This window comes from Bombus affinis, chromosome 3 (assembly GCF_024516045.1).
Source record: "Bombus affinis isolate iyBomAffi1 chromosome 3, iyBomAffi1.2, whole genome shotgun sequence".
NCBI lineage: Eukaryota > Metazoa > Arthropoda > Insecta > Hymenoptera > Apidae > Bombus > Bombus affinis.
The window spans coordinates 6,466,294-6,481,951 of NC_066346.1; the positions used below are offsets into that span (position 1 = coordinate 6,466,294).

The 15,658-nt window shown below is 35.5% G+C and overlaps 1 protein-coding gene across 1 annotated transcript in view; it reads left to right on the forward strand.

The window, feature by feature from the left end:
- Positions 1-11,220: 11,220 nt before the first annotated feature.
- LOC126914035 (uncharacterized protein DDB_G0271670-like) overlaps positions 11,221-15,658 on the forward strand; it is a 68,873-nt gene continuing 64,435 nt past the window's right edge. The window contains exon 1 of the mRNA XM_050717470.1: positions 11,221-12,130. Within this exon, the coding sequence (XP_050573427.1) occupies positions 12,074-12,130 (57 nt within the window). The 5' untranslated portion in view covers positions 11,221-12,073. The remainder of the gene's footprint in view (positions 12,131-15,658) is intronic.

The following is a 15,658-nucleotide window of genomic DNA, read 5'->3' on the forward strand; positions in this document are numbered from 1 at the left end:
AGAACAATTTCCACCGAGTGAAACGATTACAAATATTTATGTCAAGTACATTATTTCCGCTAGCTAGATTAGTAGCAATGGAAAATATATTTGTATTTAAAGAAATTGAGCAGTGCTTCCAAGTATTAACTTGTTGCGTAAGAAGCAATCAATTTCATAAAAATATAAAATTTTTCATGACTTACTGGCTAAACATAGTGGCATTTATCACACATCAATATCATATATTACATCTAATTTCATTATATAAAGTGACGAGAGATAAGAAAGTTAATTAATATGGCCGTGAAAAAATTAAAAAGTTATCCACGCCAGAAATTTATATCAAAGACCGTAAACGCGAAATGATGTGTATATATATCTATGCCTTAACAGAATGAACGCGTTAACATAAATTTAGAAGAGATTAATTAGATGCAGAGAAAACTATAAATTGACTTATCATTTAAAACATCTTACGAAGCAATGACCAAGCTGTTCGATAAAAAAGCCAGTAAATTATTTCAAAGAAAACGATCAAAATGCTCGTATTATAAACCGAATGAATTATGTGGTAGTTTTAAAGGATATTCTACTAAAACGATGCTGAGGATGCTAGGTCTGCCTGTTCAAGATACAACGATGTTTCGTTGAATCTTGAGCACACGGCGTTATTGTTGGAAATTTTCGGTGTGGTCGACCGACAAAGCTGTACTGTTATTCATCGAATAAAACGAACCATTAATTTCGTTCTAGTAAACAAAGCAATATCTCTTTTTTAAGGATGATAGAAAACAGTACAATGAAATCAAGGGATTTAAGTGACAAAACTACAAATAATATTGAACGAGTTGCTATTTTTCTTGACAAAAGAATCCATTTAAAGAAAATGACGAGACCAAAATTGAAGCTGGAGGACAAAAATGCATCTCTCTGTGAGTCGTGAGAAAACTGGCTACGAAAAATGAGAACTTTCATTTTTAATATTTGTGGAAGAATACTCGAAATTCCTAAATCAAAATTTCTGAAAAGATTTTTGCGGATTATCGGTATAAATTAAATGTACATTCAGGTCATTATACATTTATCTTAATGAACATTCTTATTTTAATTATAGTTCTATCTACTGATCTCTTTTACTTTTATTCTTCATTCATATATAGCAAATTGGATACTTTTTCCATTCTTTTTTTACGTAGATAGGATCTCGACATATTTATTGTTATTCCTTGATCAAAGATTATTATCGATTAATTGGCAATTTTAGTCAAAATGAATCTCGTGCAGTACTAAATTCTGTAAAAATGTTTACTGCTTATAACGTCATTGGTATATCAAAGAAAAAAGGTTTTTTCCGATATGTGTCATAAACTTTTTGTTCAATGGAATCTTGTATGGTATCGAAAAAAGAAAACATGAAAAAACAAATCAAGCTGTAACCATTATTTGCTTTATAGACGCTTTGATTTATATAAATGTTAGTAATTAAAGATTAAAATACTTATTCGCTGAGAATTCTTTATTTAATTATAAATAATTGTATTAAGACAAAATTAAACGAATTAAATATAATAAATATTTAAAAATAATCAGTATAAAAGAGCGTTAATTTGAGAACACTAAAAATTCCTTTTTAATAGATAAATATTTTTCTCAGTCAATGTGATTTACATTTCATATCTAATTACATGCTATTGCTTTAAACCAAGATTGTTTTCCACCGAATTTAATATTCATCTGTTAAGAACACGTAATCCTAAACAAATGCGATACGTAAGAACCTAAGAACGTAATACTGATTCATTGGTCGTAAAAACGTCCAATCCAACAGAATTTATTTGTTTACGTCAGAAGGTCAGTAAAATTACACTTTTACGTATAGTAATCTATATCGTTTTAGTGTTAGCTTTTCTCATTATCACGATACAATTTATGGCAATTGATAAGTGACACTTGGGTACATGAAACCTTCCATAAACAATAATAACTAACATTTTTAACATAAATAACTTCATTGGCATTCTTGCTTGTCCTTTATGAAGGAGTGTGGAAAAAATATCACTGTTAAATATTTGTATTATATAAAAGTTCCTATAAGGCAGAAAGAAAGAGAGAGAGAGAGAGAGTTTGTGAAAATTGGCTCGTTTCGAATTTACGCATTTTCTAAAAAAAATCTCATAGTCTGCGAGATAAAACCATGAACGAAAAATTTAGCCGAAAATCGTCCTTGCAATCTAATACCTGCAGAGTAGTCCAGTGTTATATGCGTATCATATACAACGATGTTAATCTATGCCAATATTTTCTAAAGTTAATGTTCGAGCAGTGTCACAAAGTGTACTAGTTTAAGATTCGCTGTTGTCCAATTTAAGAACTCCCAATGTTTGTCTTAAAGTATCTCTCCTCGACTAGAACGAAGTATCCATAGTAAAACTATAGAATTTCGTTCTTAATTAAGACATGAAAATCTGCACGACTAAAAATCCTTCCTCGAAAAGAAGCGGTTTCTTCTAATTTAAAGATTAACGTCGCGTCAACAATGTAGGAAGATTAGATTATTTTGTGCACTATTATCTACTCGTCAACTATAGTCCTTGATTTCTGATGAGTTCCACGAATTTTTATATTTTAATCTTTCTCTCATTTGGCAAATATAAAAGACTTAATATTCCAAGAAAACCTTCAGCATGGAACTGAAGCGAGAAATCAGAAGTATTTTTCAACACAAAATCCGTCACAATGAAACTATTCAATTTTATACTTAATTAAGCGAGCTTTCAAACAAAGTAAACCCTTCGAGCAATTGCGAAACATTCCTTTGCTTCTCACGTTCCATATACGTCATATCATCGAATCTTAACAGAATCCGTAAAACGCTTAATTACTTTCACCTTCAATTAACGTAACAATTCTCATCTCTCAATGTAATCACTCTCATTTATTTCTCTCGGAATATGTACGGATAAGCTAGCTCGTCATCAGTCGCCTTCGTTCAGCGAGCGGAAATTAAGTCGATTCTATCGCGAGATTGCCCATCTGACAGATTGATACCAGCGATGAAACCAAGACAAATCAGCAAACCGTGTCAAACATAGAGGCAAAAGCAAGAAAGAAGCAAATAAGAAAATAAACCCTTCCTTCTCGTTCCTTTTCGAGCAACAAAAAGAAACGTAGAATGAAAGAAAAAACAAGAACGGCAAACGCCCACCGCGAACGTAGCCGTGTCTTTAATCAAAGCTTTATCTCCAATACACAGCAGCCAACCTGTAATATTCGCGACGCGGCATGTCGGTACCTTCGTCCACGCACCAAGTACGATTTATTGCCGACTGATAGCGCGTCGTAATGCATTCATTATATCGGAAAGTGCACGGGCCGCGGGTGGACAAAAGTCAGCGCGAGATGGTATCCTGGCGGTTGAAGAAGGGCGATTTTTGAGGGACGCGGATCCACGACCCTCGCCACGGCAGATACGCATCCAGATGTCGGCCTTTCGCGCGCCGACCCCATGGCCAACGACGAAACAATGCTCGAGGAACTCGAGGAACAATGCAGCAAGATATGCCTAGGTCGCGGCTGACCTCCAATACAAACCGACGCGTTTGCGCGATCAGCGGAATTCCAGCGAGAGGCTGCGCGACCGAACAGCCGACAGAGTGGCACAGCCGCTTGGTATTCGAGAAATGCAGATAAAGGGAAAATTTAGCGCCACGATCGAGGGCCAGCTCGATGTACCTTCTATAGGGTCCGTGCATAGCGACCAGTGTTGGCTCTTGATGGGAGAAAAAAGGTGTATTCGACAAAATATGACGCGGAATCTCAGGGTGCATGAGTGGCAAGTGTTAGAAGGTTTGAGAGGGTATATGTGAGGAAAATTGTATACCTAGGTAGAGGTGATGTAACGCGGTTGTAAAATTGATGGGGAGCTGAAGTTTAATGTTTCACCGTAAGAAGCGATAGGATCTTAATACTGCATAGTTTTGTACATATATGTATACGATGAGATTGTGATATATAAATAAGTATTGCAACATGATGTACATTTCTTTTATGAAACGAGTATTGAGTATCAATGAATGTGACTTCTCACTGCTCTAAATTTGTAGGCGCGTTATAGATTCGTTTTCACCCAATATATTTGGCAAAGCTTGAATATCTTGGATATATCAAGAAGATCGATGATCTTTGGTTTGATTGATATTGCAAGGGTTGCGAGCAAGATAATTGAGAAGTAATGGAATTTGTTGTGGGATTTAGGTAGGAAAGTTCGACATTGAAGAAGCAATTTGTAAGTTGAAAATCCGATTACCAATAACTTTTCTGTGTAGGTATAATCTTAAAATAAGAATGAAAAAAAAAAGAAACTATAGTCCATGGCCTTGTTGAATTATCGTCTCTCAAATAACTATAATATAATTTTAATGAATATCCGGAAATTAATTGTTTAAAAATTTATTCTTCGATATTCCTACTGCAATTTCTTCGAATTTCCTCCTCAAAAAACGTAATTGCACACCGCAGTCGAAGGAATTCTGCGACAAATAATGGTTGCTTCTGTTCGAAATTCTGCATGCCTGGAAGCAGATCCGGCCGATTAATCGGTAAACGACATTATTAATTTTCGAGTTGAGTGCAAAAAAGGCAACTGTTATCTTTGCAGATTCGCGAAGAGATATATCGTTTCGTGTAATTCAGCTTCACGTTTTAGCGCCGGCTTTTTTCAAAGTGTATTTATATGGACCGATAATACAACAAGGTTCCTGCTTTAGATGGAATCACGTTTCGAATTTTGCCGATGTTCGATAATCGAACAATCCAATCTCTGATCTTCCTTTTGCACTCGTTGTGCATTGTTTGCCCACCGTTGTGTATAACTGCGAATTAATGGCAAGTAAACCAAACCATTCGGAAATTATCCACGGATATCTTCTGATCGACAAAATATCTTTAGAGTATGTAAAAAGTAAGATTATGTGTGACTTTTATAACTATTTTCATATAACTAAGTCTTCAGTTAAGATCAGGCTAGTAGAATGAAAAATACAAGAAATTATAACAAAACGCATTTGGATATTGAATAGAATTTTTTTGTAAAATAAAATTAAAATATGATACTTTAAAAGTACTTTATAAAGATAAATCTATACCTAAGAAGATAAAATTAGAAGGATTAGAATATTGATAAAAAAATTGTTTAAAATATTCATAAAATTTTATTCAATATTATAAAGGTAAAGATTAATATTAAAATATTATAATGCACTATGTACTAAAAGGTATTTAGGGGTATTTTTCTGATCAGAAAATATTAAATTCTTAAATGCATATTAAATGCAAGTAAGACATGTAACAGTACTTGCTAAATATATCCAGCAAATATTAAATTTGTTCAGAATGTCTTTTAAAGAAGTACTTGAGTTGGAATAAATCTCTGAATGCTATTAATCTTGTGTGATTCGAGTCAATTTGAACTTGATTCACTACTTACGCGGCAAATTGGTCATTTTTTAAGTTAAATTATCAGCACGAATTTCCATAACATATCATTACCGCTCATTTGCCCTGCAAGGCATTCGTATTTTCCACTGTAGATTTACAGGTACAAATGATTTCTCGGATACATTAGACTAATTTATCCATTTGCATTCATACCAGAAAGAATAATACCTATACTGTTCATCGAGTGCTTGATAAAGCAATTCGTGATCAGGTATAAGAGAAAATGTTTCTTATCGTTACATTAACTTAAATAAAGTTGCAACCTTCATAAAATTAATAGAGTTGAAAACTCCAATTGTAAAAATACAATTACTTTATATTACGGCATTTATAAGCTATCAATCTGTAAAAAAATAATATTTAATACGAAATAACGTTTATTTTACTGCATTCGCTCTCGCTGAATATTGCTTTAATTTCAATTACCCTTGAATATGACGTATCTGCCAGTATCTCTAATCCAGTTGTCAATATAGATATAATGTAATCAGAAATTATTTGATATCATTTCAAGAAACATTTATTCAAATACAATATACCAAATGAGATTTAAAAAATCATATCATCTAACAACTAAATAATAAACTAATTCGGCGAAAGATTATTTGCTTATTCAAGTAAACTAACGCGTAATTATTTCAAAATAACACTGAACCAAATATATTATTTAAATAATCATTTTTCAAATATTTTATATAAATAACGCTCGAACTTGCCAAAATAAAATACCAAAACACACGCTTCTCTGTCATTTTATATCACGCTTGATTAATAAATTACTTTTTATCTGCTAACGCTTTTCTAAACGTAAACATCCCGTCAAAAAATTCAGCTGCTCACAATCAGTACCTCTATTCAAATTACTTATCTCTTACTTCAATTTCAAACCAAACTTCCGTATTAATATGCATATTACAGCATCCATAAACATACCATTCAAACGATCCTTTTCAATCATTGTCCATTTCGATAGTCTTAGAATTCAACGATTCGTTAGTAATACCATAACACTATGGTATTACACATACCGTTACACCTATTTGAATGATCCCTTCGCTGTTAATGTACATCGTAAATAGAGTTCAGCGTCCGATATCTATCGGATAAATTTTATTCGTGAACCGTTGGAGCGGTAGCCAGGCGACGCGAGGTATCCTCAAACATAAATTCCGAGCGGGCGTATCGTTAAAATCTCCGTGGAACGTGCGCGCGCGCACATCGCGTCACCTGGCATTCCCGGAGATTTCGATGCGTGGTCGCGAACGAATTCGAGAGCCGGAGACGGGGCCCGTGATGACGTGAAAAACTGGCGGGATCCTTGCGCTCTTAACTTAACGAAGGTCGTCCCGCTTATACGCAAGGTCGGTTATTCATCCGCGTTTATTGCACAAGGATTTCATTAAATCGCTTTGTATTCCCCAATAGTCATCGACGTGGGTCTATCGTAACGCCAGGAGAAAATAGTAGAACGGTTCCGTCGCTCGATTCAACGAATCTCTGATGTTACCCGTTACGAAGATCGTGCAACCCGCGATCAGAGTAACTCCAAAAAGAAGAAGATGATTGCTCGATCGACCATGTCCTGTTTGGTTCTTCCGTTGTACTAATTAACTTTCGATTTTCATCCTTTTAGCGTGGTACGTTCACGATTTTAAAATGCCTGACGAGCTCGCGATTTTTGTACGGTTTTATTGCTTTTTTATAAAATTAGTTTGAACGTAGTTTTACGAGCCGAAACCAGTTTCGACGAAATTTTTACGAGGATTTCTTTTCCTCTTTGCAGAAACTGTTTCGTTGCAGTTTACGTCCTTTTGTTGCATCACGCCGGATGGTGCATACAACTCGCAACAGCTTCATAAAGATTGATTTTATTGTGTTTCAAGAAACTTATGGACAATCGCGATACAATTCGAAGCTAGCCGCGTGATGCATCGTTCGACTTTATTTTATTCGGTGCAATTTTCGAAGACTTTTACTTTGTCTCCGAGTGCTTTTTGTTTTAAACGGTACCGAATTTATGCCTGCGATAAACACTTCGATCATGGCAAAAGACTCCTCTTCGTACAAAGCGACTTCGAACGACCTTCGGAGAACACACTGCACGTTAAGATTTGAAAATTGTCCTTACAGTTTTATGGTTTTCCAAAAGAATCTGATGAGTCACCCTTATATTTCGAATGAGTTTGTTAGCTTTCTATCGAAAAATATTTCTACATCTATCTACTAATTTGTAGTGAAAATGTTACACTAATAGTCGTTTAAAATTTTTCAAATTGATTCTTACTGTCGATTTTTGTTTTTCTCGTTTAAGTATTTCAAGAAAAATTCAACCAATGAAATGTTTATACCGGAGATTGATCCAACAATCTGTGTAATTAGAATGTTCATACAAAAAATATATATATCATAAAATTTTCAATCGATACTTCCTATTTTTCTGAGTTTATAAGTTCATAATAAGTGAATACAGAAAAAATGTGACTTAATAAAATCAACTAAAAAAGCCAAAGTAATCGTGAGTCGCAAGATAAAATGCTACGCAATAAAAACTTATTGTAAAGATATCCAAAAGGAACGAACTCCTCTTTACCCGTGCATAAACACGTTATGTACATAGGTATTCAAATACATGTTGCTGTACGAGAACTAACCAAAAAGCATGTAGATAATAATATCGATAATAATATGTTACTTTTAGAATATTTTTTAGATAATTACATTCCATTCTTAACATCACCATACAACAACAACCCTTCATGAATACGTTACATACTGTCAGTCGTGTTTCCTTAATCAAACATTCGATCGATCCTTCTTTTCTCTTTGTAAAGGTTCATCCTTTAGGTTGATTCATTAAAATTTACACATCCGATACAACCATGTAGGATGTAATATTTCCGACGCGATTAAGTGCTCCCAATCAACAGCAATAAAGACATGTACATAGCAAAACGACGAGAAAAAGCTGCCGAAAAAATTCGTTAACCGTTTCGCTGGCAATTTACTCGTTGGAAGTCAGAGAACCGTGAAAAATTACAGAAAAGGACGGACATTAAGGGCACGTGGGCGGTAAATCCAGAAGGCGAGTCTGCACTTTTATAGAGCACTCTTGTCTGTGACAGATCGCTGATGACCTTGAGCTCGTGGTACTGATCACTATCGAACTAATTAAGGTGCCTTCGAAGAACGAATATCACTGTTGAAAACTCGTATACCTTCATACGTACATATGTATATACTATATATACTACACGAGAAGGAATCTGAAAGTGTAGCGTGATATTCTGCCTAATTTTGATTAATATTTATGAATAATTCTTGTATTAATTAGTACTACTCACGTTCACGGCCTCGTGACGGAATCACGTTCGCGCCGTCGCGTCGATGAAGAGTTTTTAATCTTCGATCGTTTTATAAGAGTTCAATGTCAGATAGCTGATTTAGTGCAACCATGCGCTCGGGAATTTGAAGATTATTTGACGTTCTCATGTTGTCTTTTCGAGAGAGAGATACAAGCGAGTCATTTATAAGTTACACTGATTAATCTCATAGGTGGAAACATGGCGATTAAATGATGAAATTAAGTGGCGATTGTTTATACATTTATGGGAAATTAATAATATATAAAGATGTAGATAGTATGCATAATACTTATTATAATGTTTCAGGCGTGTGTTTCATTTCTTTTACTGTGTTTATAAAGATATAAATTTACATAAATATCCGCAATCTAGCAATGATACCATAGATATAATTTTTTAAAATTTATACTATTTCTTTTTTGTAATTTTTGATCCGTAGCGCGAGACTTCAAGCTTAAACATCAACTGCTTCGTAAACGGTTTCAAATTTTTACATATATAATTATATGTACAAAGATGATTTATTATTCGATATTTAACTGCAGATAAAATATCACGTATAGGTACGTGATTAAAAATAATTCGAAGGATACATTCCACATATTCTTACAGCTGAAATAACCCGATATTGTCAAGATACAGTAAAATGTAGCATTATATATTATATTAAAGTTTCTTTGACTGAATAATGAGCACTTAAACTACATCATAAATGAACGTTACCTGATCGCGAATGTTAATTACGATTCAGCTTTGTGTGCATGAATAACACGATTGGTGGTACTATGAAGGGTTGGAGGTGTCAGAGCGTGCATTTCATTATTCTTTGCAACTAACAAAAGAAGGAAAAGGAACGCGGCAATACATCAGTGTCACATTTTCCTCGTTGTTGTGTTCTGATTAGGACGAGATAAATTAAAGCGTCATTTAATTGCGTTATATGTATTATAGTTAACGCTTCGACGTAATGTGTAACGTATGTTTCACAATACTTTCACTTACACCATTGTGTAGCAACAAAAACTTAATCAGACGTGAATATCACGGTCATAGCTTTAGCGCATAAACGAGGTGAACTAGTGTCTTGGAAAAAAACGCCGCGATGGCGATCAGGTCGTTACTATGCTTCATTTGCTAGCAAGGGAGTGACCAGAAGGTACAGTAATCCTAGAAGAAAAGTTCTTATAACATCGACGAATTGCCTCTCGATGGCAAATTTGGGATGTCGTTGACTTGGTACAGTTTCTTGTCTTTATCAGTAACTCGATATAAATTCAATCTTTTCAGCATAGCGATATGTGATGTATAAATTAAAGAGAAATTAGTACATGATTATAAATTAAAATTAGGTCCACAAGCAAATTTATCTACGAATGTCCCACTAATAATGGCAATTAAAATTATTAGGACAGGTTTTAAATCCAACCCTAATATTGCTGATATTGTAATCTTTCTATCATTGATGCGTATTAATGGACAAAATCTAATTGGTTTCTTTTACTTGAATGTAAAGGTCATTTAAAATTTATTTTAAAGTTTGTTGAGACTTATTCTCGGGGATATTTAAAGTTTCGTTTCTTGTAAAACTCTTTCACTCAAAATTTACGTATGCAGAACACGAATATAGAACGCAATGTTTCGAGTGAACACTCCCTCAGTTCGAACTTGTAACGCTAATAAATTCAGGAGACGAAGCAAACTCACTTTCGAGAATTTACCGAATATGACTTGCATTTCGCATACAATTAGCAACAAATTATCAACTGTGAATTTCTATGCATTTTACAGAATCACATGTTCACGTAGCTACAGATGAATGATAATTTGAGCTGCAGAATTCTAATGAAGAATCTTTTCATTTTCATAATACATCATTTTTATAACCCTATAAAGACACTACAAAGTTTGATGTATTTAGAGCTAACTAATTAATATGGAAATGCTAATAAATAGAACGGTGTTCATTGCTAGCCACTGCATAGTATATCAGCCATTCTCGTTTCATTATCTGCCTACTTCCACTATCCATCGATTACCTGTCCCTTCAGTCAATTAAATGAAAACGGGAAAAAACCGAAGAAATCTTGCCAGAGGAACGCAAGATTGCTCGAAACTCATCCGATATCGCGGTTTCAGAGTCCAGGAAACTTGATAAGCATATCAAGCAAACATTCTCGTTTCGTTCTCCGCCCACTTCCACTATCCATCGACTACCTGTCCTTTCAGTCAGTCAATTAAATGGAAACGAAAAAGGTCCGAAGAAATGTTGCCAGAGGAACGCAACGCTATTCCAATATTCTCCGATATCTCGGTTCCAATATCCACGAAAGATCCCTGTCCGTTCGATTCAACAATGACACGTATCAGTAGGGGCGCTAGAGGGGGGACGCGCGATTCGTCAAGCTCTCATGACGTTCCGGTTAGCCGAGGTAAATCGTAGGGAGCACACGGTGGCAGAGGTTGAGAATCGCGTGTTAGAGAGAGGGTAGAGAGGCGAGTAGAGGCGATCGGTTCTCTCGGATCAGCTGTGAGAGCGGCGTGGCGCCGTGTGCCGCGGCTCTGACCCGCTGTCAGTTGCCCGAGCCCTGTGCTACGGTTAGGACCGTGCAATCGTCACCTTTTAACGAGCACGAGACAAGCTTGCGGGATCATCATCGAAACGACTGGGCTCTCACGGCCGCGTCGACTAGTCCTCGTTGCGAATCGCGTCGTTTCATCGATGAAGATTGACCACGGTCAATCGAAACACGGTACAACTTGGAGATCAGGATCAAACGAACGTCGTTGATACGTGAACTGCTCGTTGTCCACGGTCGATTTGTAGAACGTGAGTCGGATACACGGATTAGCGAAAGAAACAGGCAAGAGAGAAACAGTGATCGATCGCGTTCCGTTTCGATCGATCCGTGTCGGAGCACACCATCTGCTTGAAATCGTGCCCCATGATCGACTGGGATTTCTAAAGATCACGAGCCGCTCGTTGAAAGCTTGAAATTGCGCTTCGATCATCCGCGATCGTTGATCCTTACGTTTCGAACGTGTCGGCTTGAGGGAGAAAGAGATAAAGAAAGGGAGAGGAGATTGCCGGTTCGAACATCGTGGTGGTTTTTGTGGTGGAAAAGTGATTCGAGGTTAATCAAAGAGAAGCTCGACAAAGCCAAGGGCCGCATGCTTCGCTAACAAGTCTCAGGATGGTCTGGTAGAGGAGGAGCCTGGTGGTTCGATCGCGAGAAATGGCGTGCGGAATATCGTTCGAAGCGACTGCCACGAGCACGGTACTTTTCCTGCTGGTGAGTAGCATTCTTTAAATTATCGTGAACACGTGCATGTGTTTCATTTGGATAGCCGTTTCTAATAGATTTGATAAAATGGCCACCGGAAAGCGGCACTTTCACTTTTTACGCGAAGTCCTGTACGGCAGAATAGGTATACTCGTATTCCTAAAGCCTGGCTTTTTCATTGTTTATGGCGAAACGAACGTCACATCGCTCGTGGAAATACGTAATGTGTTGTACTCGTCGTCGAGAAGTTCGTTCATGTTCGGAATGTTAAATTTAAGAGGCGAGTTATCGGCTTTAAATCACTCGAGTTCGCGATGCTTTTGTTTACGTGCTCGAAAGACGAAGTTCGAACGTGAATTATTTTTACGAGCGGCTTAGCTCGTTCGTGTGGTCACTTGGTGTAAATATAAGTATCGCCGGTACGGTTGAGGTACTTTCGAGATGCATTGTACTGTACCTAAACGCTATGTTTGGTAAGAGTAACATTCACGGTGAACTCGGTGGAATTTAAACTTGATCGTACGTATACCTTAGACGCACACAATTTCGTGTGCTATCTCGTCCTGTAAGCTTTTAACCAGAGATCATTGACCCGTAGCGGTTTTAGTAGTATTAGTTGTATATTAAACGAATAAAATATTCTGCAATGAATAATGAGTAAATAGAAATATATATTGTACATATTTTATTATTTAGTAAATATATTTATTTGTTCATTATTGCCATTTACTCAGAATACACTAAATTAAATAGAGAGAGAATAATCTTCAATGTTTCTTGCTCAATTTCTTATTGATATTATTTAATTATTAATTAATTATTAAATAAAAAAAAGCTCGTGCATATTTATGAAAATGGATATTAATTGAAATCAGATGCATTTAAAAGAATGATATTTAATACCACTTCTTATAATCGAGATGCATTTACGAACATCAGATATAACATTAATATTTATAACTTCCTGATGTTTTAAGAATGCGTAATCTCATTTCAAGATTTTCAAAAATTACGAAACACTTATGCATCGTCAGATTTTATATTCTCGGTATATATACTATAATATAACTTATGTAATTTATAAAATAAAAAATCTCAACGACAATGTGCCTAAGAATAGTTGTCTGTTTCATAAATTACATGTACTTTAAATAACTCCAAATTACATCACAGGCGTAAATGTCATGAATTCGCCAACATCAACCTTTGTTACGTCCTCAACGCGATCCGTCATACACTTTCTGAAACAACACCCTTTATATACAAACCGTGACATTTTGTCCGGTGATTTCATCAATGTTCCTATAGCACGTTTAACAATGTTTTACTTAATTTCAAAGTTGAGTATGTCTTTCGAAAGTAACTGTAGATACTGTAAGGTTCTATATAATAATATTCTATAATATTAAGTTAGTCTTGTAATTTTGTCTTAAAATATTATATTTTGCAACTATTTAATTATATTTTATAGTACGATGATTATATATTGTTAACGGATGAGCATTTTTTAGCAATACCGTGTTAATGATGTGCAAATTACACCGACTGAAATTGTTAATTCAGGTATTTGCAATCATCCCTATTACAATAGACTTTCACCAAGACAGTAACGCCTATTGTTAAATTCTGCAATCATAAATCATCTCGCTGCCCTGTACGATCTTTCGTTTAGATAGTAATGGAACATTTATACACGAAAAGTATCAGCGAAAGTTATCATAATTATCCAAATAATTAATTTTCAAAATATTCGAATTCTTCGTAGAACTTACTCACAAATTCAACTATATAATTGTATTATAAAAAATTGTATTTCTATTTGTTTCTCCATATTCTAATTTCTAATATTTTGAAGCACTATAAATATGTATAAAACGACATGCAAATTTTTATTTCAAGCAACGAAGAACTAAAATAAATTGAATTCCATATGAGTACATTTCTATTCATATATTTACCACGGTATCACATATATAAAAAAGATACTTGCACCACTCTTTCGCCAACTCTCTGAATTACCGATTCCTTAAAAATTTTCTGACATGCGGATCACAACCTACCCCACGACGACACACTTAACCACATCCGGCGGCACTACCGATCGAAGCAAGGTATCCAACCCGACCACTCGGCGATCACTCAAAAAGTCATTATCACGAACCCGTTAACATTAACCTTCACGCGCCTCGAGCGTGGACAGTCGCGCTGCCAAGAATACCTCTTCCTCGCACGCAAACCGTGACATTTCTCCGCTTGATTTCATCAATGTTGCCCCATCATATTTAATAACGTTCAACGCACTCTTACAACTTTTCTTAAGATGACAACTTCGTTAAGACATTGACTGTCACGCGAATTTTATATATCTTGCCCTTGCTGTTGCGATCCATTGGAACATACTATGCCATAATATTTCACTTTTGCAAATCGCATACTATTTCACTTTTCTTCTGACAATGTTATCCAAATCATGAATTTTTATTTAGCCGACGAAACTCATCTTACGTTGATTATTCTAAAAAATTTATTCACGTGGGTCATTGATAATCACCATGACAGTCAACGCGTTAATCGTTAGAGAGCGTTATTCTATTATGGCTGTAACAAAACTATCCTATCTCGATGCGTGCAAGAGAATCTAGTGGCATTCACACACAGCATGACACACGCATCGGTAGGTGTACGACTAGAGTCAAGGATACAGGCGTTATCTCGCCGGTGATTGCTATACTTCACGCAGGATACACAGCGAGTGGACGATTGTGCATGCTCGACCGAGGTTCACGTGCAAATGCACACACGTCGTCGCCGGTGAACGCTACTCTCGTTATGCAAGCTGGTGGAATGTTAAGCTGCCATGGTTCCTTTGGAAGATTACGCTTCGATGATTTATCTTGTGCAATGGAACTCGCAAGCACAGCTAGTTGGAACGTTTTAGACGAGATCCTGTCATGTCAAAAATCGGTGGAAAGGTTCGATTCGTGATTAGCCGTGTCGCTTAATCCATTAAGCGTCAGCGTTGTGTTAAGTCAACATTTCATTGGTTATTCTTTGCCAGTCCATTCACACGATGGAATTTTACTTCTCAACGGCGCGTTGATTAAGAGAAATTCAAACGATTTGTTTAAAATTTCTCCATTGTTATTTCTCCTTCCATCTAGATTCCATAATACTATAGAATTTGAAGGAATTGGAATGTTTAGAGTATAACGATGAAAATATATTCTACGTACAAGTACTTTTATGAGTAAAAGTAGGATTCTAACATGATATAATTGAACATGAGAACCGCTTATTAGATCCAAAGATATAAGCCTATTAAATGTGGATTATAAATTGACGAATTCTCGTAAAACACCAGAGGTACAATTACATGAAAGCAAAATTTCAATATTTTCCATATTTTAATGTTTCCCAATATTTTAATATTATGTCAAACGATATTGTTAGAGTTATAAAAATGTTGTAACGATATATGTTTAGTTGCAACAATAAATAAAATAACAATTTTTATCGTATCAAATTGCATAATTCTGT